The 26,932-nt window shown below is 45.1% G+C and overlaps 1 protein-coding gene across 1 annotated transcript; it reads left to right on the top strand.

Moving 5' to 3' along the window:
- The first annotated feature begins 1,457 nt into the window (after positions 1-1,457).
- LOC114489037 (calcium-binding mitochondrial carrier protein SCaMC-1) lies at positions 1,458-15,414 on the top strand. The gene is made up of 5 exons (XM_036015221.1): positions 1,458-1,487; positions 9,382-9,540; positions 10,919-11,071; positions 13,728-13,835; positions 15,186-15,414. The coding sequence occupies exons 1-5, from the start codon at positions 1,458-1,460 to the stop codon at positions 15,393-15,395; spliced, it is 660 nt and encodes a 219-aa protein (XP_035871114.1). The 3' UTR covers positions 15,396-15,414.
- Positions 15,415-26,932: the final 11,518 nt, after the last annotated feature.

Below are 26,932 nucleotides of genomic sequence, written 5' to 3'. Positions count from 1 at the left end.
CTGATCGAGGGCTGATAGTTCCGCTCTTGTGCTCTTCTGGAGTTTCACCGTCTTGTCTGTGGTTCCTGCTCATTGTGTGTGAGCTGGAAATCCACCCTGTCACGTACATGGGTGCAGTTAGAACGCTCTTAGCAAAGACACCGTGATGCCGTTGTCCCTGGCACAGTCGCACACCGGAGCTTGTAGGTTTTGGCAATAACAGAGAATACTCCTGAGGCAAGATGGAAATCCCAAAGTAGCACAGTGGTTAGCAATACAGATCTCTTAATTTCTGCCTTGACTGGCCAACCTGGGACCTCACAGCTCAGCCTCCGAGTCCTGCAGAGGTGCTGTTCTGTAGAGCTGGCGTCCCAGGTCCCACTGGCTTCATTGGTTTTGAGCACCTGACCTGCGACATAGGTGTGAAGCTCAGCTGTGGTCACTGGGGCTGCTGCCCACCTGGACCTGAGAGCTCAAGCTGCAGTGGCCCTGCCGTGGCCATGCTCAGACGGGGCTGCCTGCTCTGGGCATCGTCATTGCGGCCGCCTCTGTGACCGCCTCTCTGTGGGGCTCAGCCTGTTCACCTCCGCCAGGATGGTTTTGTGGGTGGGACAGAAAGTATCCCCTCTGCTGCGGGCTGAATTGTGTCATTGAAGCCCTGCTCCCCTGCCTCAGATGTGACCTCATTTGGACGTTTGGGGGAAGTTCCGTCACAGAGACAGGCGTGCACAGGAGAAGATGATGTGGAATGCCCATCTGATGATGCTGGAGTCAGGATCGGAGTGATGCACCTATGAGCCAAGGAACACCTGAGGCTTCCGGCAGCTAGGAGAGAGGCACGACCAGACCCTTCCCCAGCGTCTTCAGAGGAAGCCAGGCTCTGCTGGCACCTTGGTTTCAGCTTCCTGGCCTCCAGAGCTGTGAGACCATGCGCCCCGTATTTCTAAGCTACCTAGATGGGGGTCTTTGTACAGCAGCCCTAGGGAACTGACGCACTCCTCTCTCTCGGGATGCTCGCTTAACCAGAAGCAGTCTATTTTCAGTTCATGTGAACATGTGGCCGCTTTCCCCCTGAGTGTGCAAGGGCTTCCAGCGTGGATAGGATAGGACACCTTTGGAGACAGGTGCACCTCCTTGACCTTGGAGCGACACGTCCCCCCACGTTCTGTGACCGGCTCTGGCTCACTGCCTCAGACCTTTCTTTCCCCTCCAAGTCTTGCTCGACATCGTCGGTCCTCTTGGGACTCCTGCATTGACATGTGTTAAACATTAGAGCAGCAGAACCCCCCATTTTTACCACCCCCGCTGCTCCCCGGGGAGGCTTTCCGGGCCTCATACCAGTGGAGCTGTGAGGGTGCACGTGGGCCAGGGCAGGATCAGACTCGCCAGCTGGAAGCACCGAGCCCGATGTGGACGGGTCTGCTTGCTTCTCTGATCAGGAAGTGCCTGAGCCCCTGCCCCGTCCAGCCGAAACGTCCATGGGCTGCTACTACAAGTATGTGAAGGAAGTAATTATTAAACGTTATTTCACCATTAAGATTCTTTTTTTGGATGGAGTTTTTGGATATTGAGGAAATGGTGGGGAAAGAGCTAACACTGGACTCTTCCAGTCTGCTGTGTCTGTTCTAGCTGCTTTGTCTTCTGTATCTTACTGTTCTCTCAGAGTAACGGCGTTTTACAGATGAGAACAGTAAGGCTAACTCTGCTTTCTGTTGGCCACCCCATGAGTCACAGCTCCCAGGATTTACGCCCTTGTGTAGCCCCGAACCACACTGACCTGGGCTTGGCCCCTGGACCTGCTTTGGCCGTTAGGACACTAACAAGGCTTGTTAAGTGCGTGCACTTCGGGACCTCTCCTCTTGCAATGCTCCCTCTTGAACGCTCTGAGCCACCAGAAGAGAGGACTAGCTACCCATCTGGACAGGCCACATGCAGAGAAAGGCCCGTTTAGCCCCCAGCTGTTCTGCAGTCCCGTCCAAGGTGGCAGACGTGTGAGTGAAGCCGTCCAGGACTGCCGGAGGCAGTCAGACCTCCATATAACTGAGTCACATGGGTGACCCAAGGCAAGACCCTGAGAAGAAGCAACAAGTTGATCCAAGAGCGCATACTCGAGATTGAATACAAGTTAAAGGTACACTGGATTTATAGTAGCTTTTCAACATCACGTAATTTTCAACTAGGTGGCACCAAAGTTGGTTGTTTTTAACGTGAAAAAAGGTGTCCTCATATTTTAAAAGACTGAGTATCTTCAAGTATTTGTTTGACACGAGAGGAATCCAAGATATTTTGGACTTGAGGAGGGACATGAGATGTGTGTTTTAGACTTCGAGGAGGGTATGGAATACTTAAAATTTCCTTGACAACACCCAGCAATGTGAGATTGAAATGCATAGTAGGCTTGTATTAAATATATTGTTTAATTGGAGTTATTTAACACAGGATGTGGTTGTGTTAAAAAGAGAGTGGTGTTGTGTTTTAAGTATGTTGTTTCCTTTTAAGCTTTCCTAATAAAATGTGGAGTGGCCTTATTTTCAGATCTTCAGAACTGGCTTTATACTTTGTTCTAAGAGGTACAATAATCATGATCTGTTACCGATCTACAGTGTTGTTTTTTTTCCAGCGGGGGGAACCCTTGGGCCAGATATATTTAGATACTTAGAGTTTGGATTTTTAGAAAAGCAGTATGGTGCCTGTATGCCATACTATGTAATGCTCTAAGAGGGGTCTGGGGCACCACTGTGTACCTCAAAGGTCAGGGGTTTGGAGGTCACCGACCCCCATGCAGTAAAAAACCTGAGTGTAATTTTTGAGTCTTCAAGAAGTTGCCTATAGTTGGCCCTTTACATCCATGAATTCAACCAGCTGTGGATTGAAAACAGTATTTTTGATTTGTGCTTATGAAGCCGTGGTTGGGAATGTGAAAATAGTATTTTCAGTTACAGGCTGGTTGGACCTGGGGACACAAAACCCACGGACAAATCCCCTATTGTGTTTATCGAGAAAAGTCTGTGTGTAAGTGAACCCATAGAGTTCAGGCACGAGTTGTTCAAAGGTCAACTGTACCTGAATATTCCTTCAGCAAAACAAGTGAATGATAAGATAAATTAGAGAAATAATCGACTAAAATTAACTTCACGTCGGTTAAAAGCATGATTTGCCACCAAATAACTTTTGGTGCCAAATTTGCAACATGTTTTATATTTTGTTTTTATTTTTTTTTCATTTTGGAATGTAAAGCCCTTTATAATTAAAGTATAGCTGGCAAAATGTCTTTTAGTTTTAGAGCTGTTTAGTCTTTGGGTTGAGAATATGGGATTACAGGCGTATAAAACACATGGACTTTTTCAGACTGTTGTGTTCTAAGTATATTTTGTGTTGTTATCTTCTCAGATACTTTAACTTGACATTTTTTCACTTTTTTAAAGGAGTAATAGACATTTCAGAACTAATTTCTGCTTTGGAATCACTGGGTGTACATGTTTCTGAAGCTCAGGCAAAAAATATTCTACAAAGGTCAGCCTTATTTTTAATAGTTTTCATTTTTGTTTCATATTCCACGTCAGAAACTGATTTCTATAAATGTAGCACCCCCTCCCTCCCTCCTCCTTTCTCTTCCTTCCTTGATTCTAAATGTTGCTCAGCTACAGGATTTCCATTAAGCTCACAGCCCTTTGGTAAGTGCCTTTAGTAACCCTTTCATCAGACCGACGCGGTCACGCATAGCTTGCTGCTTGGCCGTAGGTGCGGTGTACCGTATAAAGTTTCACAGCTGTCTGTGGTGAGAGGCCAAACTCTGCATCCGTTATTTCAGGTTGGCTGGCACTGGACAGGGTGCTGATCTTCTTGTTGGCAGAGTGGAATTTGTTTTGTAGAATTTTCAGTGAGAAAAATGCAATTGAGAAAGCATTCCACTTAATTTCACCTTTTACTCAGGCTCTAAAGAAACGATGTCTAATGCATTTTTTAATTTGAGATGCTTAAACGTTAAGTCAGTCCTCAATTTCACATGGTAAAAAGTGAGTTTTTAAATTCATAAATAAAAGGTTCTTTTATTTATTTTCTGTTTATTTTTTAAATTTTTAAATTAAAAAAATTTTTTTTATTTGTTTATTTTAAGAGAGGTAAGGGAGGGAGATAGAGAGAAACATCAATGTGAGGTTGCTGGGGGTCATGGCCTGCAACCCAGGCATGTACCCTGACTGGGAATCGAACCTGCGACACTCTGGTTCACAGCCCGCGCACAATCCACTGAGCTACTCCAGCCAGGGCTTATTTTCTTTTTAAATTGAATTTACTGATTAATAGAACTATATAGGTGTCAGGTATACAATTCTACAAAACGTCATCTGTATATTGTATTCTGTGTTCACCACCCAAGTCACGTTTCCTTCCATCACCATTTATCCCCCTTTACTTTCTTCTGCCATCCCCGCCCCCTTCCTTCTGGCAGTTACCACACTCTTCTCTGTGTCCATGAGTCAGCCTGCCTGCCTGCCTGCCTTCCTTCCTTCTTCTCTCTTTCTCCCTCCGTCCCTCCCTCCCTTCATCCCTTTGCCCTTCTCACCCAGCCCCCAACAATAAAAGATTATTTTAAAGTTGATTTAAGAGCTGTAAGTAAGGAGAAGTTCAGAGGAAAACTACTATCAGAAGAGTCGAAAGGTATGAGGTTCATCTTTAGCTAATATGTATTTATTTATTCATTCTCTGTTGAACAAACATTTACTCAGTGCCCGAGATATCAAGGTGACTTTAAATGCTTTTCTCTTTAAAAGATCACAGGCATGTGTGAGAGAAATACGTGTGAACAATGAAAAAGCAATGCAGCCCTGGCTGGTGTGGCTCACTCAGTGGATTGAGTGCCGGCCTGTGGATCAAAGGGTCACCAGTTGGATTCCCAGTCAGGGCACACGCCTGGGTTACAGGCCAGGTCCCCAGTGGGGGGCGCATGAGAGGCAGCCACACATTGATGTTTCTCTACCTCTCTCCCTTCCTCCCCATCTCTAAAAAATAAATCTTTAAAAAAAATAAAATAAAAAGCAGTGCACAGTAAATTCTATCAGAGGTGCATTCTACAAAATAATATTCCTCAAAACTTTCAAAGTTAGAGAAGACAAGGAGAGCATGAGAAACTGTCACAGCTGAGAGAAACCTACGGTGACATGACAGCTATACGGAAATCCTTAGACAGAGAAAGGACATTACTTAAAAACTGAGGAATGCTGAATAAAGTATGAACTTCAGTTAATAATAATATATCACTATTGGTTCATTAATTGTAGCAAATGTACCAAAATAATGTAAGATGTTACCATTAGGGAACACTGGGTGTAACTCTGTATTATATTCTCAAGTCTTGTAAAAAATAAAGTCTGTTAAACTATGAAAGTACAGCAATGCTCATGAAGCCCAAAGGAGTGGCTTCTAATAAACATGTAAGAGGCATTTATTCATTTTTATAATAGAACCAACTTCATTATAAATGTTATAAGTACTATGTTTGTTTGTTTGTTTGTTTGTGTTTTTGATTTCAGCATCGATAGTGATGGAACAATGACCATAGACTGGGATGAGTGGAAGTACTACTTTTTACTTCATCCCGCAACAAGCATCGATGAAATTGCTGGTTTCTGGAAGCGTTCCACTGTAAGATTAACTTTGCATTTTACTCCATTTTTATTTGCTTTAGATATTAGAGCTGTCACCACAATCGCATTATCCTTATAATACTTCCAGCCTCACTGGCTGAAGTAGTCTCTCCTAATAGCGTTTTACTCATTTAGCGAGGAGTTTAGTGTTGTCTGTACAGACACAGCTACCACGATGTCCTTGTTTGCCAAAACCTAGAACTTGAAGTAGATACCCATTCGCTGAAAGGGCCCTGCTTTGTGTTGAGACTAAATTCTTCTGATGCGGTTTGCTGTCCTAGAAAAGTAGAAAAATAATGCATTTTTCTTTATTCACAGATATGATAAGCCCAATTTGGGCTTCTGTCATAGGAAATTAAAGTCAGATTAAGGCTCAGAATTTCAGAATCAGAATGGATCAAATATGTCACCTCCCTGCTCTTTTTATATAACCACTTGCCTCAGAGTTGTGAGGAACGGAGTGAGATTTTGCGATTCGAGCCTTTTTTGTGGGGGGGGCAGTGGATAAAGTCGGTCATTTGTTTATGACATTCGCCTGTTGAAGTCTCCTTGTGACTTCTCGCCTCCTCTTCACAGACAGTGTGGGGTAGGGTCGAGAGCACAGGTGTGGAGTCAGTCTGTCCAGGTTTGAAGATCGTGTCTGTCACCCACTAGTTACAGGACCCCGCTGTGCCTCAGTTTCCTCAATTATATACTGGGGATTGTAATGGGAAGAGTTCTGCCCTGGCTGGTGTGGCTCAGGGATTGAGTGCTGGCCTGCGAAGCAAAGGGTAGCTGGTTCGATTCCCAGTCAGAGCACATGCCTGGATTGTGGGCCAGGTCCCCAGTAGGAGGCGATTGAGAGGCAGCCACACATTGATGTTAACCTCTCTTTCTTTCTTCCTTCCCCTCTGTCTAAAAATAAGTAAATAAAATCTTAAAAAAATGGTAAGAATTCTCAGAATTAAATTAGTGTATTCAGAAAAGGGCTGAACAAGTAGTATGTGTGTTCAGTAACTGTTGCTTATATGACAGGCACTTATTCTAATGTTTTACCTGTGTTCTTGAATATGTATATGTTCTTGAATATTCTTAGGAATCATACAGTGTTGTTTTGTGGGTGCACTTTTAATTTACACAGATAGTATCGTGCTAAAGGCCACATCTGATTTCTTAACGTTGTTCATAGTACATTATGATTTTAAGATCTGTTACACATTCATCTAGTTTATTGCTTCTAACCTCTACAACATATGTATTTAACACATTTTCCTTTATCCATTATAATAGTGATCGAAATCTAGGATTTCTCCAACTCCCCACCCACAAAAAGTGCTTTCTTTTCTTGTGTATCTTAAAAAATGTCACCCAGAGTTCTGAGTCAAAGGAGCATGCATTTGTAAATTTTGCTAGGGCATCCAGTCTTAATTTACTGAAATACCATCTAGCTGCATTATTCCCAGACCGGCTTGCTGTGCCAGCTCACTCGGCAACGCAGGAAGCTTCCTGTTCCTCCGCGTGTCACTGGACTCAATTGGCATTACCCAGTGTTCTGATACTTGCCATGCCGTTGGGCATGAAGTGGCATCTAGTTGGGTTAATGTGCATTTCATTGATTCCTAGTGCATTTTACACATCTCTTCACAGAAATCTCATATGTTCGCATGTGTTTTTCTGTGCGTTGGCTGCTTATGTCTTTGTCTTCCAGATTTATGAGGTGTAACTGGTGTATGACACCGTAAGTGAAGGTGTACACCTGGTGTTTGATACACTTACATGTCGTGAGGTGACGGCCGCAGTGGGGTGAGTTCACGCCTCCCTCACGTCAGATAATTACTGTCTCCACTTTATGTAAGAACGTGAAGATTCACTCTCCTGGACACTTTCAAGTCTAGAACAAACGCTGTATTGTTAGCTATAGCCGCCCTGCTGAACACGAGATTCCTGGTAGTGAGTCATCTCATGACTGGACGTTTGTCCCCTTCGACCGACATCCCTCCATTTCCTCCGCCGCCCCCAGCCCCCGGCAACGGCCATTCCACTCCCTGTTTCTGTGAGTTCGGCTTCTTTAGGTCCCACATATGAGTAATGCCATGCACTGTTTGTCTTTCTACATCTGACTTATTCCACTTAGCATAATGCCCGTAAGGTCTGTCCAGAAAAAAGGGAAGTGGCAGGAATTCCCTTTCTTGTAGCTGAATAATAAACCATTGTATAGGCATGTGCGCACACACACACATCATGTGCTCACACACGTGCACACACATGCACACATGCCCCATAGGTGTGCACACACAGGGCACACACACACGCACACCTATGCACACGCTCGTGGGCATGCACACATGGCACATGCACACACCAGCACACACAAGGCATGCATCCATCTAGTACATGCACACATGTATACATCCATGTGGGTATGTGCATGTACATGTGGGGTGTGCATGCATGTGTGTGTATATCTCACATCATCTCTTGCCCACATCCTTGACAAAACTTGTTATTTCTTGCGTGGTTTTTTTTGGTAATAGCCATTCTAACAGGTGTGAGGTAATAACTCATTGTGGCTTTGATTTGTTTTTCCCTGATGATTAGTGACATGGAACATCTTTTCGTATATATGTCAGACATTGTATGTCTTCTTTGGAAAAATATTTCTTTAGTTCTTTTGACCATTTTTTCCTTGGATTGTTGTTGTTGTATTGAGTCATGTGAGGTTTTATATTTTTGTGGTAGTAACCCCATATTAGCTGTGTGATTTGAAGATATTTTCTCCCATATCATAGGTTGCTCTTTTACATTGCTGATTATCTCTTTTGCTGTGCAAAAGCTTTTAGTTTGATGTGGTCCCACTTATTTATTTTTGCTTTTGTTAATTATGCTTTTGGTGTCAAATTTAAAAAATTCATTGCCAAGACCAATGTCAAGGAGTTTTATTGCTGTGTTTTATTCTGGGAACTTCACAGTTTAAGATCTTATCCATTTTATATTCTTATCCATTAAAATAATGAAGTTTAAGAGTCATTTCAAGTTAATTCTTGTAAGTGGTGTTTCAAGTTAATTCTCGTAAGTGGTGTGAGATGGGTCTGGTCTCATTCTGTGCATGTGATTCGGTTTTCCCAGCACAAGGTGTTGACGAGACTGTCCTTTCCTATTGAGTATTCTAGTCCCTGTTGTCAAATATTAGTTGATTGTATATGTGGAGATTTATTTCTGGGCTCTTGGCTCTGTTCCATTAATTAATGTGTCTTTTTTAATGCCGTTACCATACTGTTTTGATTACCATAGTTTTGCAGTATAGTTTGAAAGCAACAGCGTGAGGCCTCCAGTTTTGTTCTTCTGTCTGAGGGTTGCTTTGGCTGCTCAGGGTCCTGTGGTTGCACGTGCACTTTAGGATTTCTTTTCTATTTCTATTTCTGTGAAAAATGCCACTGGAATTTTGATGGGGATTTCACTGAATCTGTAGGTGGCTTTGGGTAGTAGGGACATTTTAGCAATATTAGTTCTTCCAATCCATGAGCACAGCATATGTTCCTGTTTATTTGTGTCATCTTCAATTTCTTTCATTAGTGGGAATTGATTTTACATTAAACCTGTATCTGAGTGCACTACTAAACGTCATGTAGTTTATCACAAGTGCGAAGGACATAGTCTCCATTAACAGGAGATGAAGTATGAAAAAAAATCTTGTGGTTTTGGTCTTTGTAAAAAATTACCCTCTTAATTTATCAAGCACTTTTTTCTGCTGCCTACTTCTGTTTGTACGTTGTACCAGATCATTGACATAGGGGAGAGCATAGCAATCCCAGATGACTTCACGGAGCAGGAGAAGCGCTCCGGGGACTGGTGGCGGCGTCTGGTGGCCGGAGGAATCGCCGGTGCGGTGTCCCGGACGTGCACGGCGCCTTTCGACCGCCTGAAGGTCATGATGCAGGTAGTTGGCTCACACGTCCACTGGCCCTTATGCTTTCAAGTAGCTTGGGAAAGCCTGGATAATTTCCAAAAGAAATCTTTTGGCATGCTTCATAGTAGTCATTAAAGTTGTACATTTTTCTGAAAAAGTAAATTACCTCACAATATTTTCAATATTAAAAGATTTCTTAATTTTCTTAAAGATGCTTCTATGTTGTTTGAGTTGATTTTTATTTGAAGTAACAGAACCACTCTATAAGAAGTTTTTTTTAGAAGATTTTATTTATTTATTTTTAGAGAGGGGAAGGGAGGGGGAGAGAGAGAGAGAGAGAGAGAGAATCAATGTGTGGTTGCCTCTCACATGGCCCCCACTGGGGACCTGGCCTGCAACCCAGGCATGTGCCCTGACCGGGAATTGACCTGCGATGCTTTGGTTCGCAGCCCGAGCTCAATCCACTGAGCTACGCCAGCCAGGGAAATTAGAAGTTTTTTAGGAATGTAACTAAATCTATTAAAGAAGGATAGGACACCATTAATCTAGTTTAGTTACTTCTAGTTTCTGACACCTACCTAATAGAATGGTTCTACTCTATTATTTAAGTACTAAGAATATTTCTAAAACTTGGAAAATAAGTTACTTAGAATGTATTATTGACTAATACCTCATCAGAGGCAGTATTGTCTCATCTTTTATTTTACTGAGTAATGGATTATTAACAGTAGTTATAAAATTGCATGGTTTAATCTGTTAAACAATTAAATTTAATATTTGCTGAATACTTTTTATGCAAAGATACAAAAGTGAGTACTACACCGTCTAGTGAATTTAAGTTTGTAATTAAACTTACATACTTTGGTGTTTTGTTGTCTTTTGTTTTTTTCCTAACATGGTGACACTTGGTAATGGGTTATGAATAGCTTTTTTTAAAATTTTTTTTTAATTGATGTCTGATACTATTGTCGAAGATCTTGGAAAATCTTACTTCTGACTGATTCCGACTCAGAGGTGGGAGCTGTCAAAGGGGGCAGCTTCCATCTCTTGGCGACCCGTTCCCGGGTTTTTCTTTGCCTTCTTCCACTTTCCTGGCCAAATGCTGCAGCCTCTTTACTCCGAGCCTCTCCATTAGTCGTATTATGATGTCGCTGCTTCAGAGCGATAGCCAGTGTTTGTGTTGGGGGACACATGGGGGACATGTGGGGGACACAAGGAGCCTGGGGGACTTCGGTCCTGGGTTCCCACCTGCTTCGTTCCAGGGCTTTCTGACAGCGCGCTGATGGGCATTGTCGTCGCTAGAGTGACTGGGACGCCTGCAGATTCGGCGGGCTCTCGGGCCCGGGGCAAGGAGTCATAGCCCTGTCAGTTAGTCCGGGAATATCTTCCTTCTCTTTTTTTTTCCTAGGTTCATAGTTCGGGGTCAAGAAAAATGAGATTCATTGGCGGGTTTGAGCAGATGGTGAAAGAAGGAGGAATTCTTTCTCTTTGGCGAGGAAACGGTGCCAATGTTTTTAAAATTGCACCTGAGACAGCTATCAAGATTGGGGCCTATGAACAGGTAATATGTTAGTGTCTGTGGAATTTATAACAAAGATCGGATTTTAAATTCAGTGTTGAAAAAGTTCATACTGTCACGAGAGAGAAAACTGGAGTGTTCACAAGCAGTAGATGTCAATTTAAATGTAATGACTTAGTTGTTTTTCATTGGATTACTTTTTGTTCTCATATTGCTTTTGTTTATAAGGGATGCTCCATGGATTACAGTACATTATCATTACTGATGAGAATTAGTCGTTCTTTAAATTTCAAGAGGCCCTCACAAAACATTCCAATATAGGTTTTTTTTTTTTTTTTTTAAGATTTTATTTATTTAGAGAGGGGGGAGAGAGAGAGACGGGAGAGAGAGAGAGAGAGAAACATCAATGTGCGGTTGCTGGGGGTCATGGCCTGCAACCTAGGCATGTGCCCTGACTGGGAATCGAACCTGCGATGCCTGGTTCGCAGCCCGTGCTCAATCCACTGAGCTACACCAGCCAGAGCCAATATAGGTTTTCTTTTGAGCAATTTGTTTTATTTAAAACTTGTTCATCTGATTTAGGATTCTAGTTTTCCTTACACAGTTCACTTTGAGACGAGCTTTGCGTCTGCTTTCGTGTGGTGTAAGTTGTTGGCGTCACGTGAGAGTGCATGAGTGCTCTGCACACCTCAGGTTTCCGTCTTCTGCATCAGCCCGGCTCCGGCAGCTCTGGAGAGGGCCCCGGGGCTGAGCCGCGGAGAGACGAGGCTCCCGCTGTGTTCTGTCGGTGTGTGTGCCCAGGGCTGTGCAGGTGCGACGCGGGGCACCGGGGGTGCCTGCTGGGCACAGCTCCCTGTCTGCTGAGGGCGGGGCCTGCTTTGGAGATCAGTGACTTGGGGCTGAGCAGGCTGTGCTTATGGGTCTTCCAGCAACACCCTTTCCCCCCAAAACTTTTCATACTTCCTGTCTTTTTGCTTCCAGTCGGTATCATGCGAAGTAACCACGTCCAAAAATCTCCCTTCTGATATTTTGTTTTCTAGCTCCTGTGCTCGGTCATTCCCTTTCTGTCTCATTTTCGTAGGAGGCTGCATGGGTGTCAGCTGAGGCTGTAGGCTGAGATCAGGTGACAACAGCCTTAGTGTGAACTTTGCAGACGGGCGTGCTCTTTAGCACAGCCTCTTTCCTTCTGTGCGGGACAGGAGCAGGCAGCTTTTCCACCTAGAAGCCCGTGTTTCTGACAGCCCAGCCCTGTTCCCTCCCCCTCTGCTGCAGACTGGCTTTGGGGAAGGCCCTGCGGCAGACAGGCTGACAGAGGCCTTCCTCAGGTCTCACCAATCTTGCTAACAGCGAGGAGTGGGCAACACTGACAGCATTCTGCCACTTACAGTCCGTTTTCCTAGAACTTCAGTCTCAGAAAGCACGTGGTCTACCTTCCCAGTGACCCCAGGGGGCAGTGTCAGCAAGCATTCCCACCAAGCGTCAGATGGATCGCCGCCTCCTTAGGCTGCCCGGTCTGTGTCCTGCTAACAGAAGAGCCAGGGCCACGCGTTTTAGGTTTTAGTTATGACAGCACCCCGCATCTGGTAACTAATTTCTGTCCTTGCTACGGTTCATTCTAAGCTGTTGTAACAAAGGGATACCAAAATACAGTAGCTACAATACGACAGAGGCAGGGGCCAGGGCTCACAGTGTCTTCAAACTCTGGCTGCAGAGGTCACACCCACCTGCCATTTCCCAGGTGGGGGAAAGAGGAGTCCAAGCGTCTTTAAGGAGATGTTTCAGAATTTGCATATCTAACTTCCCCTCGCATCTCATTAGCCAAATGAGTCACTTAGGCACCCCACCTAGCTGCAGTGGAGAAGAGGGAAATGCAGTTGGTAGCTGAGTCGGCTCTGTTCCTGAAAAGGAGAAGATGGTCACGGGCACGGGGAGCCGACAGCAGTGTCTGCCACACTCACCGAGCCCGTCTCGCTTTCTGATGGGAAGCCGCTGGTGTGGGGACCCGAGAGCTAGTTCCCAGCGAGGGACCGAGTGGTGCCGCTCAGCGACCCCTGGGAGAGGCCAACGGGAAAGCACGGCACCCAGGGCCAGGGGGGTGGTGGTGGTGGGGCATGATGATCTGCTTGCTGAGGCTGCCGTGGGTTCTAAATGAGTTTCCAGTTTCAGTGTCGTGAGACTGGCCTGCCTTTAGTTCTGTGAAGCCTGACCTTTGCACTCATGTTTCTGTTTTCCTTATTTCCACACGTGCTTCTGCAATAGCCTCCCCGTGTCTTGAGCTGACCAGGGTGAACTGTTCCTCCTAACAAAAAGAGCCTTTTCCATTGCGTTACTATTCCTGATTATCCAAGTAGCCGAAACATATTAAGTGCCTTTCTTGTGGAAGGCGTGGGGCTGAAAGGAGGTAAAAGATGCCACTCCGCCACTTTGTGTCATCCGAGTGGCTGTTGTGAAAGAGAGCCGCACTCAGAGTGTGCTTGTGTGGTTTAATGTTGCCAATTCACTCTGCAGAAAAGAGGGGAAAGGTGCGTGGTGTCTTATCGCATAAAAATTAAAATCAAGTATTGTACCAGATACTAATATCAGGTGTCTGGAATACTTTTTAGAATAGTTTTATAGTACTAATTAGTGTTCTAAACTTAGAAACAATGTATATTCCGTTTCAGTAACATTGTACATCCTAACGTTTTCATTTATGCAGTATAAGAAGTGGCTTAGCCTTGACGGTGCTAAAATAGGAGTCGTTGAGAGGTTTGTATCTGGTTCATTGGCTGGTTTAACTGCTCAGACCTGTATTTACCCCATGGAGGTACGTATTTTTATACAATTTTAACTAAAGTAATGCCTTTAATTCAAAGTATAACTTTTAAGAAACGAATCCCACATCAAGAATTTGTACAGAAAACAATTTGATAGCTATAGGATTTAAATTCATATCAAGCGTCAGTTTGGCTTAGCTGATTGTTTGAATAAAGGTGTGTGGTAGGTGCACCACGAAGACAGCAGTTTCGTTGTCTGCCATGTAATTGACTCACTCACGAATATTGCACACCGCTGAGTGACAGCACCTTCCCAGATGCAGGGACGGGTCAGACAGGCCTTTGGTCACAGGGCGTCTTGTAGTCCAGACTGGACTAAAACGTGCACACCGGTGACAATGGTCCAGGATAGAAAGTAAGCATGCACATTCTAGAAAGGAGATCAATGTGAAGTATCGATAGGAATGGAGAGGGAGAAGGTATTTCCAGTCGGATTTCGTGAGGGACATGCACAGAGCGTGTGAGCGTGGCTGACTTTGGGCCTTCAGCGGTGGTGAGCCGGGGAGAGGGCCTGCGCAGGAGGGGACTGGGCTTCCAGAACGGGCCTCTCCGAAGCGTGGGGTGGGGCCGGCAGAGCAGGTCGGAACCGGAGGAGTGCCGCCTGACCGCCCCGAGGCGGCTCCGTCGGGACTCACAGTGGCCCCGTCAAGGTGAAGCTGGTGCCTGGAGAAACACTTGGGCTGCTCTGGAGAGTCGTCTCTCCAGTCTGCCGCGCGGGGCCCTGTAACTTAGTGTACTGGAGTTGGGAGGGCCAGGGCTGAGGTTCCGGCAGAAGAACTACACAGAGCTCAGGCGTATCGGCCGGGGGCAGCGCCCTGCAGTCCCCACCGCCTGCGTGGCCTGCTACACCACTTCTTCGTGAGCAGCGAACGGCCCGAGTCGTGTTCAGTCGCAGGCCTCGGGCCACGCTGTTCAGCGGTTCCCGGAGTGTGCGTTTAAGCCCACGGAGGGTTTGTTTTCGTGTGGGTTCTTCACTCACCGAGGCCACACACTTGTTCTAAACTCGGACTGTGGCTGTCGTCGCTTTATCTGAAGCAGTAACGTTGTCTCAAAAGAATTTGTTTCAGAATGTGCTGCCTGACAGCCCGTTAGAGGAGTGTGAGTGGGTGTGTCCGTCAGAGCCACACGGATGAGTGACAGTCTCCTGTTTGATTTTTTTTTTAAAGAAAGCTCTATATTCTTATCAGTTCATTACTAAGTCAGTTAGTTAGAAATCAGAATTATGTTTAAGACTGCTTCCTTTTTTGGTTTCTATAATAAGTGGCAGACATTGCGATATACTGTGGTTTGCCGGATTGTACACTGATCATTGTGTTTTTATCGTGCCCTCCCACATCCAGGTTATAAAGACCAGACTGGCCGTAGGCAGAACTGGGCAGTATTCAGGAATCATCGACTGTGGCAGGAAGCTTCTGAAACGAGAAGGTGTCAGAACCCTGTTCAGAGGTTACCTCGCTAACATGCTGGGCATCATACCTTATGCAGGCGTAGATCTCACTGTTTATGAAGTGAGTTTATTCTCCTGGTGTGACAGGATGTGTTGGACTTGAGCATTTGCTGCCATCATAGTTTTTACTCTAAAAGCCGGTTATAAATGACTTCTCATGAAATAGCTTCTGACCAAGAAGTGAATTGACTGGTTTTATTTGGCTTTTCATTTATGTTAGTTGTCTGGTATTCTAATAATAATATGTTTTGTTTGGTGTTTGTGTTTGTGTGTGTGTGTGTGTGTGTGTGTGAGTTTTGGGTAATAATTATAGACCAAAATGCTGATAAAATAGTGGTTCTCAGCTCTGGATTTTAACAGAATTACCTGTACGTAGATTGATAAAAAATGAGATTCTTGGGCTACATCTCAAGATATCCTGAATTACTTATTCTGGGGAGGGGCATGGGATTCAGGTTTGGTAACTCCTTAGGAGAGTCTGACGGACAGTTAGGATGGGGAAGACAGACGTTATTGCATCGTGGTGAAAATGAGAATGGAGGAGAGGAGTAGTCAGGTGGGGGCTGCGGGGAGAGGCAAGATGGGGAGGGGCAGCCCCCCCCCTCGCCCCCCCCCCGACAGCGCGGTGCTGAACAGGCAGGCAGGTCTCCAGGTCATGCCCTCTCCACCCGTCGTTTTGTTTTTACGATGACACACCCCTTCCAGGTGGGCCACCCTAACACACTGTTCGGTCGTCAGGACCTGGCGACGGTGCGTGGCGTGCCAGCACAGCTTCCACTTGTTCTCCGCACGGGAGGGGCGGCTCTCCGGGCAGAGGCTCAGGGGCATTTTTGGCCAATGGTGCCAGCGTGAGGACAGATGGCCAATTTCATGTAGCGCTTGAGAGATATGCTTGCTTTTTTTGGTAGAAGTTTGAAGTATCGAATATTATAATGTATTTCTTTTCCTTTATGTTTTCTTGTGTCTGTGACCTTATTAAAATAATTTCATTGCTCCTGTTTAATGTTGGCCTTCCTTCGTTCTTTTATTTCTACACTTCAGTGTCTTTCGCTTTCACGCCAGAGTGAGATCGCACATTTCTCTCTTCATGTTGCATGGCTGCACTAAATGTACACTGAGCAAAGACATGCTTGAAATTTAATTTTTCAAAAGCATCAAAGTATACATTTTGTAGTAAATTGGCCCAGTGTGTAATTTAATAAGTGAACAGTTCTAAAAGCAATTGGTGATATTTTAAACCTACTATTGTGAAAATTACTTGTAGCTACTTTCATTCAAGGAAAAGCAAATTTGGAAAGGTAAATCTTTCTTAAAAGCTGAGACAATACGGTTTTGTTAACCTAGAGGAGATTAGCAGTCTCCTCTGCAATGTTCTCCCCATCCCTCTGAGGCTGTCCAGGATTTTGCCTGGGTCTTGGAATATCATTACAAACCAAGCCACCAAGCAAAACAAAACAAGACCCCAAATGAACAGAGCCCACACAGATGTTTATATGAAAACATCCGCACACACTGTTCCTGACGGTGCAGCAGGGACAGACTTCTCCGTACAAGAGGTAGGAAGGATCGTTTGTAATGACTTTGGAAAGGACAGTTACTGAAGTCAAGCAGCCAAGCCTGACTCCCACTCATCAGCTCTGCGGCCTGATAACTTGGTCTCTCTGAACACGTTTCCTCACCTATAACAGTCGTGCGGTGGAGACAACACTATTGGCTGGTCAGGTGTCTGGGGGACGACACGCGGTCACATCAGGGAAAACAATACAATTCTTGAACGAAGAAGCTACTCAGTAATGTTCACTGAGGTTGTGTGAGCGATGAATTCTTTCTACCCACACTTGGGTCGTAGTTAAAGGATGTTTTCTGCTTTCTTCTCTTCCAGCTTTTGAAAAATTACTGGCTGGAACACTACGCAGCCAACTCGGTAGACCCCGGGCTCATGATTTTGATGGGGTGCAGCACACTGTCCCACACCAGCGGCCAGATAGCCAGCTTCCCCCTGAACCTCGTGAGGACGCGCATGCAGGCTCAAGGTGAGCGTTGTTTTTAAATGGAGCACGAAGTGTCAAAAGTTAATAAGTAATAAAATCATTATTAATTTAATGGCTCAATAAGAGCTAAGTTAAAAGTTAAAGTAGAGATTAAATGATTTCAAAATGAGAAGAACTGTAGAATTGCTAAATTAAAAGCTGACTTTCTGATTTTTGAAGCACGGTCTTGAGTGTATTGTTTTGCTGGAGAGCCTTTGGAGGAGTTCTTCAGGGTTCTGTTTGGAACTCCCTGCCCTCCTCCTCCTGGTACTGGTGGTCCTTTCCCTGAGCTTGCGGTCAGGCGGAGCGATGGAGAGGGCCTGCCTTCCTCGGACCGATTCCGCAGCGACTCAGAAGGAACAGGCGGTTTCCTGGTTGCATTCTGCCCCGGGGACTCGGACATGGTGGCCTCGGATGTCGTTGTCTCATTTTCCTGTCCTCTGGGCAGGGAGATGAGGAACGGGAGGGAGGGCGTCTGCTCCCTTCCTCGCAAGTGAAACGCCAGGAGTTTAGATTTTAAGAAAATACCCTTTTTACTTTTCAAGAAGAAGCAGCACCCCTCACAGAATCCTGTGATTATCCTCCTGGGTAACTCTGCAAGGGGTCCTGTCGTAACCCACACTCATTTACATCCTCTTCCCCCTTCTTTTTGGGAAGATTTTCGGGTTTAATTTATATTGCAGTCCAGGTGGGCAGTCTCTCTGTTCACCCCATCCCTTATCCATCCCCCTTTCAAAATAAACGTCACACCCAGTTCCCAGTGCTCCTCGGAGGCCCTTATTAAAGAGTTTCAGGTGCTGTTCAATCGGACTCTCTGCAGCGATGGGGAGATTTTTCTCTCTGTGCTGTTCAGTGCGGCAGCCACAGGGCCCACGTGGCTGTCGGGCACCTGAAGTGTTGCCCGTGCCACTCAGGAACTGGGCTTTTAGTTTTACTTGATTTTAATTAATTTGGATTTAAATAGTCACACGTGTCCAGTGACTGGGGTCCTGGCCCACACAGGACAGTTCTGCAGGCAGGGAGAGGAGTGCTGTGAAGAAATTTCAGCCCTGCAAATTCCCAGTAGTCACTGGACTGTCTTAATATGTAAAGGTAGACCATTGGCTTGGCTGGTGTAGCTCAGCGGATTGAATGTCGGCCTGTGAACCAGCGGGTCGCTGGTTTGATTCCCATTCAGGGTACATGCCTGGGTTGTGGGCCAGGTCCCCAGTAGGGGGCATTTGAGAGACAACTACACATTGAAGTTTCTCTCCCTCTCTTTCTCCCTTCCTCCCTTTCTCTAAAAATAAATAAACAAAATCTTTAAAAAAAGATAAAATATTGAATTATGATGGTTTTTTAAATTTACAGCACTGGAGGGTAAAGGAACAACTTCTATGATTCACCTCATTCAAGATATATATAACAAAGAAGGAAAAACTGGATTTTTCAGGGGTTTCACCCCAAACTTCATAAAAGTGCTTCCCGCAGTCATCATCGCCTGCGTGGCTTACGAAAAAGTGAAAGGATATGTTGGACTAAATGAGAGGTGAAATGTGAAATTGTTGTCATCACTGTGATCCCTGAATTGTAAGGTAACACCTGGGTTGTAAAGAGAAACCGATCTCTTCCTAAAAGGAAAAAGTATCAAATGATTGTTGAAACACTCTCTTTATTTTATCTATTATAAAATCTATAAAATAACCATTTTGGTAAAGTTCCTTAGTAATTTGAAGTCCTTAATACCCACTGAATTCTCTTTACATTTCCCACTCCTCTCCCTTGAACCCGGACTTAAAACAACTTCTTATCGGGTGTAAATGTGCTGTGGTAACATTACAGGGCATTTGGTCAGTGGTAGCAGTTTGTGTTAATCTTTCTGTATTTAAACAATTTTTTTTAAAAAAGAAAGCTGAGCTTGAACATGTTTTATACACAAAGAGAAAAATCAGTGCACTTAAAATTGATGTTATAGCAAATGATCGGGGTCTATTTGTCTTTAAGCAAAATGGAAAGTTGATTTAATAATTCCTTTTATCAGATTGTGGGTAGAATGATGAAAAAAATGATAAAATATTCTTTGCTTCTTTGGGTACATTTCTTTGTAAGTATAAACAGTGCTGGTTCATTTTTATTCTTGATATTTTCAGCTGTTATAAGGGAGTCAGCATTGAGGACAAATTAGCATTGAACAAATTTTCTTTTATTTTCTAACAGAGAAACATTCGAGAGGAAGAATTTAAAAATTAAATCCATTATTTGATACTTGTTGAAGCAGTTCTTACTCAACTTAGGAGTTGATTGAGTCAACCCTTTGAAATCTTAAATGTCTCTTTTCACTTTTATGAAAAAAAAAAAATGAACCCTAGTCCCTGCTGGAACCAGTTAATTACTATTTAATTATTAACGTGTCGAGAGTGTGGACGTGGTGGGAACAGGCTGCTTGGCCCCAGACGCCTCCAGCGAAGACCTGCCTGGCTGGTCCGACTAATGCCGGGCTTTGAGCCTAAGCCTTGCTGATCCCCAGATTTGCCCTTACTAATTTCCTCAAGAGGATCGGTTTCCTGGTGATGGATGAATTAGAAATTACAAGGTTAAGGCACATACCGCAGCACAAAGTTGTTGAATCAGAGTGGAGCTTCCTACTTCCATGAGCCAGACTTCAGCCCCTCTCCAGGGCACAGCGTCCCTGGCCTCCCAGTGCCTGGGGAACCAAGTGAGCACCGAGACGTCCGGTCCGGAATTAGCCCGCGGAAGAAGGCATTTTTGAGAAGTGTTTTACTTGGACCCATCGCCGTTACCATGGGAGGAGTTGGGGACCTTGTCCCCAAGGGAGAGGACCGGAGCCCTGGAGTTGGAGGAGAGAATTGTGGAACTTGAGCTACACTGAGCCTCAGCCTCCCAGGGAGGAAGGCAGATCTCCCGTGAAGTCCCGGAGTGGGCGTGTAAGCCACCTGAGTAACGGTGACAGTTGTGCAGACAGACTTTTTAAAAGCGCTCCGGATGGATGGAAGGTGTTACGCTGCGACGGGGAAGTGGGGAGGTCCGTGGGCATTAGGGAGATTGCAAGTGGCCCGGTCACTTTCGAACACGGGCTGCCTGGGGAGATGGAGTGACACGTGCAGCCGCTGCTGTGGGTTGGTGGCAGGTCTCGGAGAGCTTTGAGGCATAGGTGACAGCCGCGTGCTCTGGTGAGAGAAGATGGCTGAGACAACAGAACAGAGCCACCGAAAGAGGACACGGTAGAGACCTGTTAGGGCACCACGACCTTTGCCCGAGTTACAAAGTGATGACTCCCAAAAGGGCTTCCCTGTAGAGTGGGTGGGCCCAGTTACTGTGTCAGAGGTCAACGTCCAATGCTGTCTTTTTTTAAATTAAAAAATTAAAATTCATTAAGTGCCTGTTCTGTACCAGGTCCTATTTCTAAACACTTTAAAAGGCTCTCCTGCTTAATTCTAACAGCCGCCCTGGAAGGTGGGATTAGTGTCCCAGTTTGCAGTTGGGGAACTCAGTTTAGAGAGGTCAGGGCTGTGAACAGAGCTTGAGCACTTCCTCCCTCGCCAGGGATCGTGCCCAGCCCTCACTCTCGGCCTCTGAGACACACGAAGGCCCTGCTGTCCGCCACACCCTTGGCCATGGCCTGCAGAGTTTGTAAAGTCTCTTAAACTGACAGTTCATCCCAGTTTTCCTTTGGGCACAGCCTCTCGACTCTTAGCCTGAGTTTCTGATGTCGTTCTCTGGCAGAGGCCCCAGGGCTCCTTGGGGAAATGACCAGTTCTAGGACCAGGCAGGTAAACACAAACGAGGAGCCCAAGCACACACGTGCACACACATGCACGCACATGCACGCACACATGCACACAAGGATGGTGGCACAGCTGAGGGGCACAGGTGCCAACTGGAAGAGCTTCCAATCACCAAAGCTGAAAGAATTGGAGCAACAGAAGCAATGAAGTGGCATTGCATCATAACCCCACACGTGAGATGAATAGCCAGGAGTCATCCCGAGGTAAATCAATGATTGAATCAATAAGTGGGAAAGAATAGACAAATCTGTGTGGAAAAATTTCAAATTAATCGATGTCCCTCAACCCCACGCACATGAAGTGAGGGCTCTGGGCGGAGGTTCCCAAAGAGGACAAGGGCGGAAACGGGGAAAAAGAATGACTCTGCTGGACAGAGGTGACAGCCCGGCCTCCGCAGGCAGGCAAAGTCGACGTCAGCTAAGTTGTCCCGGTTGCGTACGGACCCTTGATGCCCTGTGATGGCAAGGGCACTTGACCTCTGTGTCTTACTTCCGAAACCCCAAGCCCCAGAATCCTGAAAAAACACCAACGGAATCCCAATCGCGAGACAGTTTACAAAATACTTGGTCGGTCCCCCTCAAAATGGTCAAGGTCATCAAAAAAAAAAAAAAAAAAGGGAAGTCAGAAGCCATCACAGCCAAGCCAAGAGGAGATTTAGGAGACATGGTGACTAAATGTAATGTGGTGTCTTGGGTGGGATCCTGGCAAAGGAAAAGGGGAGTCGGTCAAACATTAAGGGAAACCGAATAAAGCATGGACTTTGGTTAAGAGTAATACCGATATTGGCTCTTTAATTGTGACTAATGCATTGTACTAATTTAAGATATTAGTAATAATGGGGGAGTGGGCATGGGTACCTGGGAATTCTCTGTATTGTCATCACAGTTTTCCTATAAATTTAAAACTGTTGCAAAGTTAAATTTTAATGTAAAAATATTTACAAAAATGCCCCCCACCATGATTATTTCCGAGTTGCTCTCCAGGAGGTGGTACTCCTCTCATGGAGCTGGTCCTGTGCCGGAAGCCCCGGTGCCTTGCCTCCCCAGCTCACGGAGAGAAATCGAAGGCATGGTGGAATGCATACTTTTTTTTTTTTTTTTTAAGGAGTAGCTAAGGGCATTGTTTCATTGGCCATGGGGTTTGTGAAAAATATTTCCACTAGAGAATTTGTTTTGCTGCCCAGTTCATAAAGGTAATAATTAATGACAGCATGAATTAAATAATATTGATGATAGTAATAGTAATGATAAACTTGAGAGGGCAGTGGGGAGAAAGTTGGGATTCTTGCTAACTTGGCATGGCTTAGAGTCATTGCACGGGGAGGGCATGCTCAAACCTCTTGTCGGGAAGGCAGAGAAAACTGGCGTTGGCATGATTTGCCTGTGAGCCGTGAGCACAGCTGTGTGTGCAAGCTGGGCTGGAAGGGAAGTGGTGCCGTATTGTTAGAGTAGGCGGTGGTGCCAGCTTCCGTAGAGTCTTTTTCTTAACAAAGGTAGTTGATCTGTGATCAGAGAGGGGAAGGCTCAGGAGGAAGGAATGAGTATGTATGTATTTTTTGCTGTTTTTTTTCTGATTCGTTTTTAAGTGGAGCTGACTTTTGAACATTTGACAAATTACATATAATCTGATACACTGAAAGTCAACTCAGTTACATTTAATAAGGAAAATCTGTCTGTGCCTCTACATCGTCTTCCAGAAAAGTGCCTTTCCCCTCCTTTGTTGAGCTTGGACTCATTCACCAGGAACGCAGTGCTTTGGGCCCAAGCACACCGTTAATTTTTCCATCGGCGAGCACCTTACCTGAGTCAGGGAGCCCCTGACGAGGATTTGGGGAATGCCGCAGCAGGAAGAGCGTCAAGAAAGGCGCTCTCTGGCGCCCCCGCCAGGTGGGAAGACGTGAAGCGGGGCTGTCGCAGCTGGGAGCCCGCTTCCGGTCTTGTTTTGCCCCTTGGCATGAGCTAGAGCTCAGATTGCATTTCTGGCAGCTGGACTCCCCAAACACCATCTCTTTATAGCCTCCTTGGTTTCTTGAAGGTTTTTTTTTTGAAAATAGAAAGTGTAAAAAATAGTATTTAATAGGACTATAAATTTACCTTAGACACACGTAATGCCTTACACAGGGTCCACATCGGGAAGACACACGAAGTTGTATAGACATTAAAAGGGAGGGTTGATTAAAATCAGCAACGATAACAAAGAAGAAATACTATAACAACTTTAAAAAGTGGTACATTTTGACAGAAGAAGGCTTCAAGAGTTATAACATGAACTTGGACCATCCCACGTCCCCGCTCCCTGCCTTTTCTCGGCGCAGAGCTACATCATGTGCTTCCGGACTCACCTGGGTACCCGCATCGCTGAGAAAGAAATCACTCACAGGACAGGCAGGTTCCTGACGCCAGAGGAAGCGTTGCGTAGTTGTTGACGGAAGGATGCTGTCCTGATACATTGCTTTTGCAATATATAAGATAATTTTTATTTTTGTTTTTTAGATTTTATTTATTTTTAGAGAGGGAAGGGAGGGAGAAAGAGAGAGAGAGAAACATCAGTGTGAGGTTGCTGGGGGCTGTGGCCTGCAACCCAGGCATGTGCCCTGACTGGGAAGCGAACCTGCGATGATTTGGTTCACAGCCCGCGCTCAATCCACTGAGGTGTGCCAGGCAGGGCTATATAAGATAAATTTTAAAGATAAATATATGACATCTCTCCTGTTGATTTACTTTGGTTTTATTGTAATGGACAGTGAAAGAATATGGACAGGGACTAATTCTTTAAAACAGAAAAAACGTGTTACATCCAGTTGTTAAATAATACTTTAGTTCCGTATTTCTTGTCAGTGTAGTTTAGGGACCCATAACTGTGGGGATGACTGGAAACACCCGCTTCTCTTCCTTCTTTCCTTGGATCCCCTCCTGCCTGCACGCCCCCTCTCACTCATCCCCAAACCGTTCTTTATCTTCAGCTGCAGCACCCTCTACTGACTTGTTAGCAGCATTACACTGTGGCCATTTCCCCCAAGTGGCTGCTTTTGCTTCAGAAGGAAAACACTTTGAAAATGTGCTAAAGAAATGAACTTGTTGCAAGTTGAATCGCTCTCAAACTCTTTGAAATGTATTACACAGAGGCTAGTCCAGTCACATTAATATAAAGAAACAAATGGTCATGAGTTTGAAGACATTACAAAGATAAAGCGAACAAACTTTAATGTCAAAGATCCAGTTTTTGAGTCCATTGTAGCAAAAAGGCATGAAAAAATTGAAAGATGGCAAAAATTTCCATTTTCAAAAATGAGTGATGAGCACTTTAAAATGAGAACTGTGCATTTGAAGTTCCTCTCTGCACAGTGTAACTTTAAAATGAATGTTTGAGAAGCCATTTTTATTGTTTTGTAGATTCTTAGTTTTATGCTTATTCATTCGACCCAAATTTGTTCTCTAGCTACAGAGCCCTGGGGTGTGACTGAGTTATTTTCTGTCTCCCCTGACTAAACTGTGTGCTTTATGAGGACAGAGACCCCTTTGTATTCCTGTATCCACTCATTCAAATCGGCCCTCCAGGGTTCACGCCAGCTTTCCCCTCTGCTTACTACAAGTCATTTCTCCACAGCAAGTAGCCTCGGTCTCGTCATCCTCAACGTATGTGTTTATTTTCTCCGTCCCCTTACCTGCAGCCGGTCTCCCAGCCCTTCCGGCTGCTGCCCTGCCGGGCCGCCTTCTTTCTCCGGGGTTTGGTGCTCCCTGGGCACCTCTCCCCCCGCTGGCCTGCTGGCTGCTTCAGGGAGGAAGGGCGGGACGGAGGGAGGGGATGTTTCACAGCAAAGGTACAGTACAGAATGTGGACCCAATTCTCCCGATTATTGATTCTTCAATGGGTGTGTACTTTTTTTATGTTAAATCCATCAGTCTTCAGAACAGAATTTACATAAGATTTCAAAACTGAAGATGGTTTTAACACAGTCTTATACATGATTATGTTCAAAGCGATGCTGTATGTGGGTTTTAAAAAAATTACTTTATTGTGGGGGGATGGGCTGGGATGGGAGCAAAAGACAGAAAACTGTACTTGAACAACAATTAAAATAAAAAATGACTTGTTGTTCAGTTACAGTTGTCTGCATTTTTCTCCCCTCCATTCCCCCCACCCCAGCCAAACCCACCTCCCTCCCTTGCTTCCACCCTCCCCCTTGGTTTTGTCCATGAGTCCTTTATAGTAGCTCCTGAACACCCTTCTCCCCACTGTCTCCTCCCCCCTCCCCTCTGCCTATTGTTAGACTGTTCTTAATTTCAATGTCTCTGGTTATATTTTGTTTGCTTTTTTCTTTTGTTGATTAGGTTCCAGGTAAAGGTGAGATCATGTGGCATTTGAAGTCCATTTGAATTTGACACAACTGTTTTGAAATCTGAAGTATTTACATGATTTAGAAATGGTGGTGATTAAGTGCCAAACTTATCTGAGGAAAATTGCCTTCATATTTTGGGATGGGGGTGCAGGTAGTGGATAGGCTAAGAGACAGAATTTACCTTCTTATCTGGAATTCTGTCTCCTAAATGACTTGGAAAATATGGGCAGAACAGCCACTTAACATGATAAATGAGTCAAACTTAAAATGACTATTGTCTCCCTAAAGACGACTAGGATATTGAAATTCAGAATTCATTGTGTGATAAAACTGTCTTTCTTCTGGTGGTGGTGGCCCGAACCTGGGTGAGTCAGATTCTCCTACGTAGCCCTCTTCGTGACCTCTGACATTTGAGACAGCGAGGACCAGGATCGCAAGGTAGGACTGGATCCTTGTGGCTCCTGTCTTACTGGCACCACATAATAACCAGGTGGTCCAGTAGGTACAAGGGGGAGCCTTGTGTAGCAGACAAACTGAAAATCTGCAATGATTATTCAAGCCGGTTCCTCCTAACTACAAGATACTCAAAGTAGGTGCTGAAAGAGGTCTTTGGACATCAAAACAGATGAAATGGATAAAGTTTGGGGGTTGTTCCAACGGAAGCCGGTAGTTCGCGTGGAGGCTAGTAACTGGGAAAAATCGAAGCGTTGGTCTGAGCCTTAGACTTCTGTGCTGCCCACAGGAAGAGAGTGGGTTGCGGAGGTGTGGGTCCAGGGTCCCCACTCTGGGTGTCTGCAGGAAGCACCGGTCTCGGGGGGGTTACTGACACAGAAGCAGGCAGTGGTGCCCGCCACACAGATGTTGAAATGTCTGTGTAACACTCTTCTCTCCTGCAGGAAGTTGCATTGTGAATTACAGCTTTCTTCTGTATGGTAACAACAGTATTTTCTCAATCCATTGAGGACAGACACTTCTGTAAAATACAGTCAAGTTGAATTGTGAGAACATTGAAATAAAGACACGCCTTGAATTTTTATTAGATTCAGTAAACATAAAATAACTCTGTCACATTGCTATGCATTCTCTAAAGGCTTCCTCTTAATCTCTGACCTACCTTGCTGCGAACAGGTACCTGCTTGCAGTCTGGTGCTGGTGTGCAGACCACACTTGGAGTGGTGCTGCTTTACACTAGTGTGTGAAAGGGTCATTGGGGCTTGTGTGTCAGTGTGACTTGTCTTATTCGGAGGGGCTGGGGTGGGCCCGAGAATCTGCAGGCCTCACGAGCTCCCAAGTGATACTGACACTGCTGCTTTGCAACCACACTCCTGTGTAACAAGTCCAAGCTTATGACCTTCATAGACTCTCTTGATTTTCACAGTGATCACTTGAGCTAAGAATTCTTATTCCATTTTGCTCATGTTGAAGTCAGATAGTAATTAAAGGCAGAGGTATTGAGGTATAATTTCCAGAGTAAAATAAAACTTTG

This window comes from Phyllostomus discolor, chromosome 14 (assembly GCF_004126475.2).
Source record: "Phyllostomus discolor isolate MPI-MPIP mPhyDis1 chromosome 14, mPhyDis1.pri.v3, whole genome shotgun sequence".
NCBI classification, from domain to species: Eukaryota; Metazoa; Chordata; class Mammalia; order Chiroptera; family Phyllostomidae; genus Phyllostomus; species Phyllostomus discolor.
This window is presented reverse-complemented; position numbering and strand designations above follow the sequence as displayed.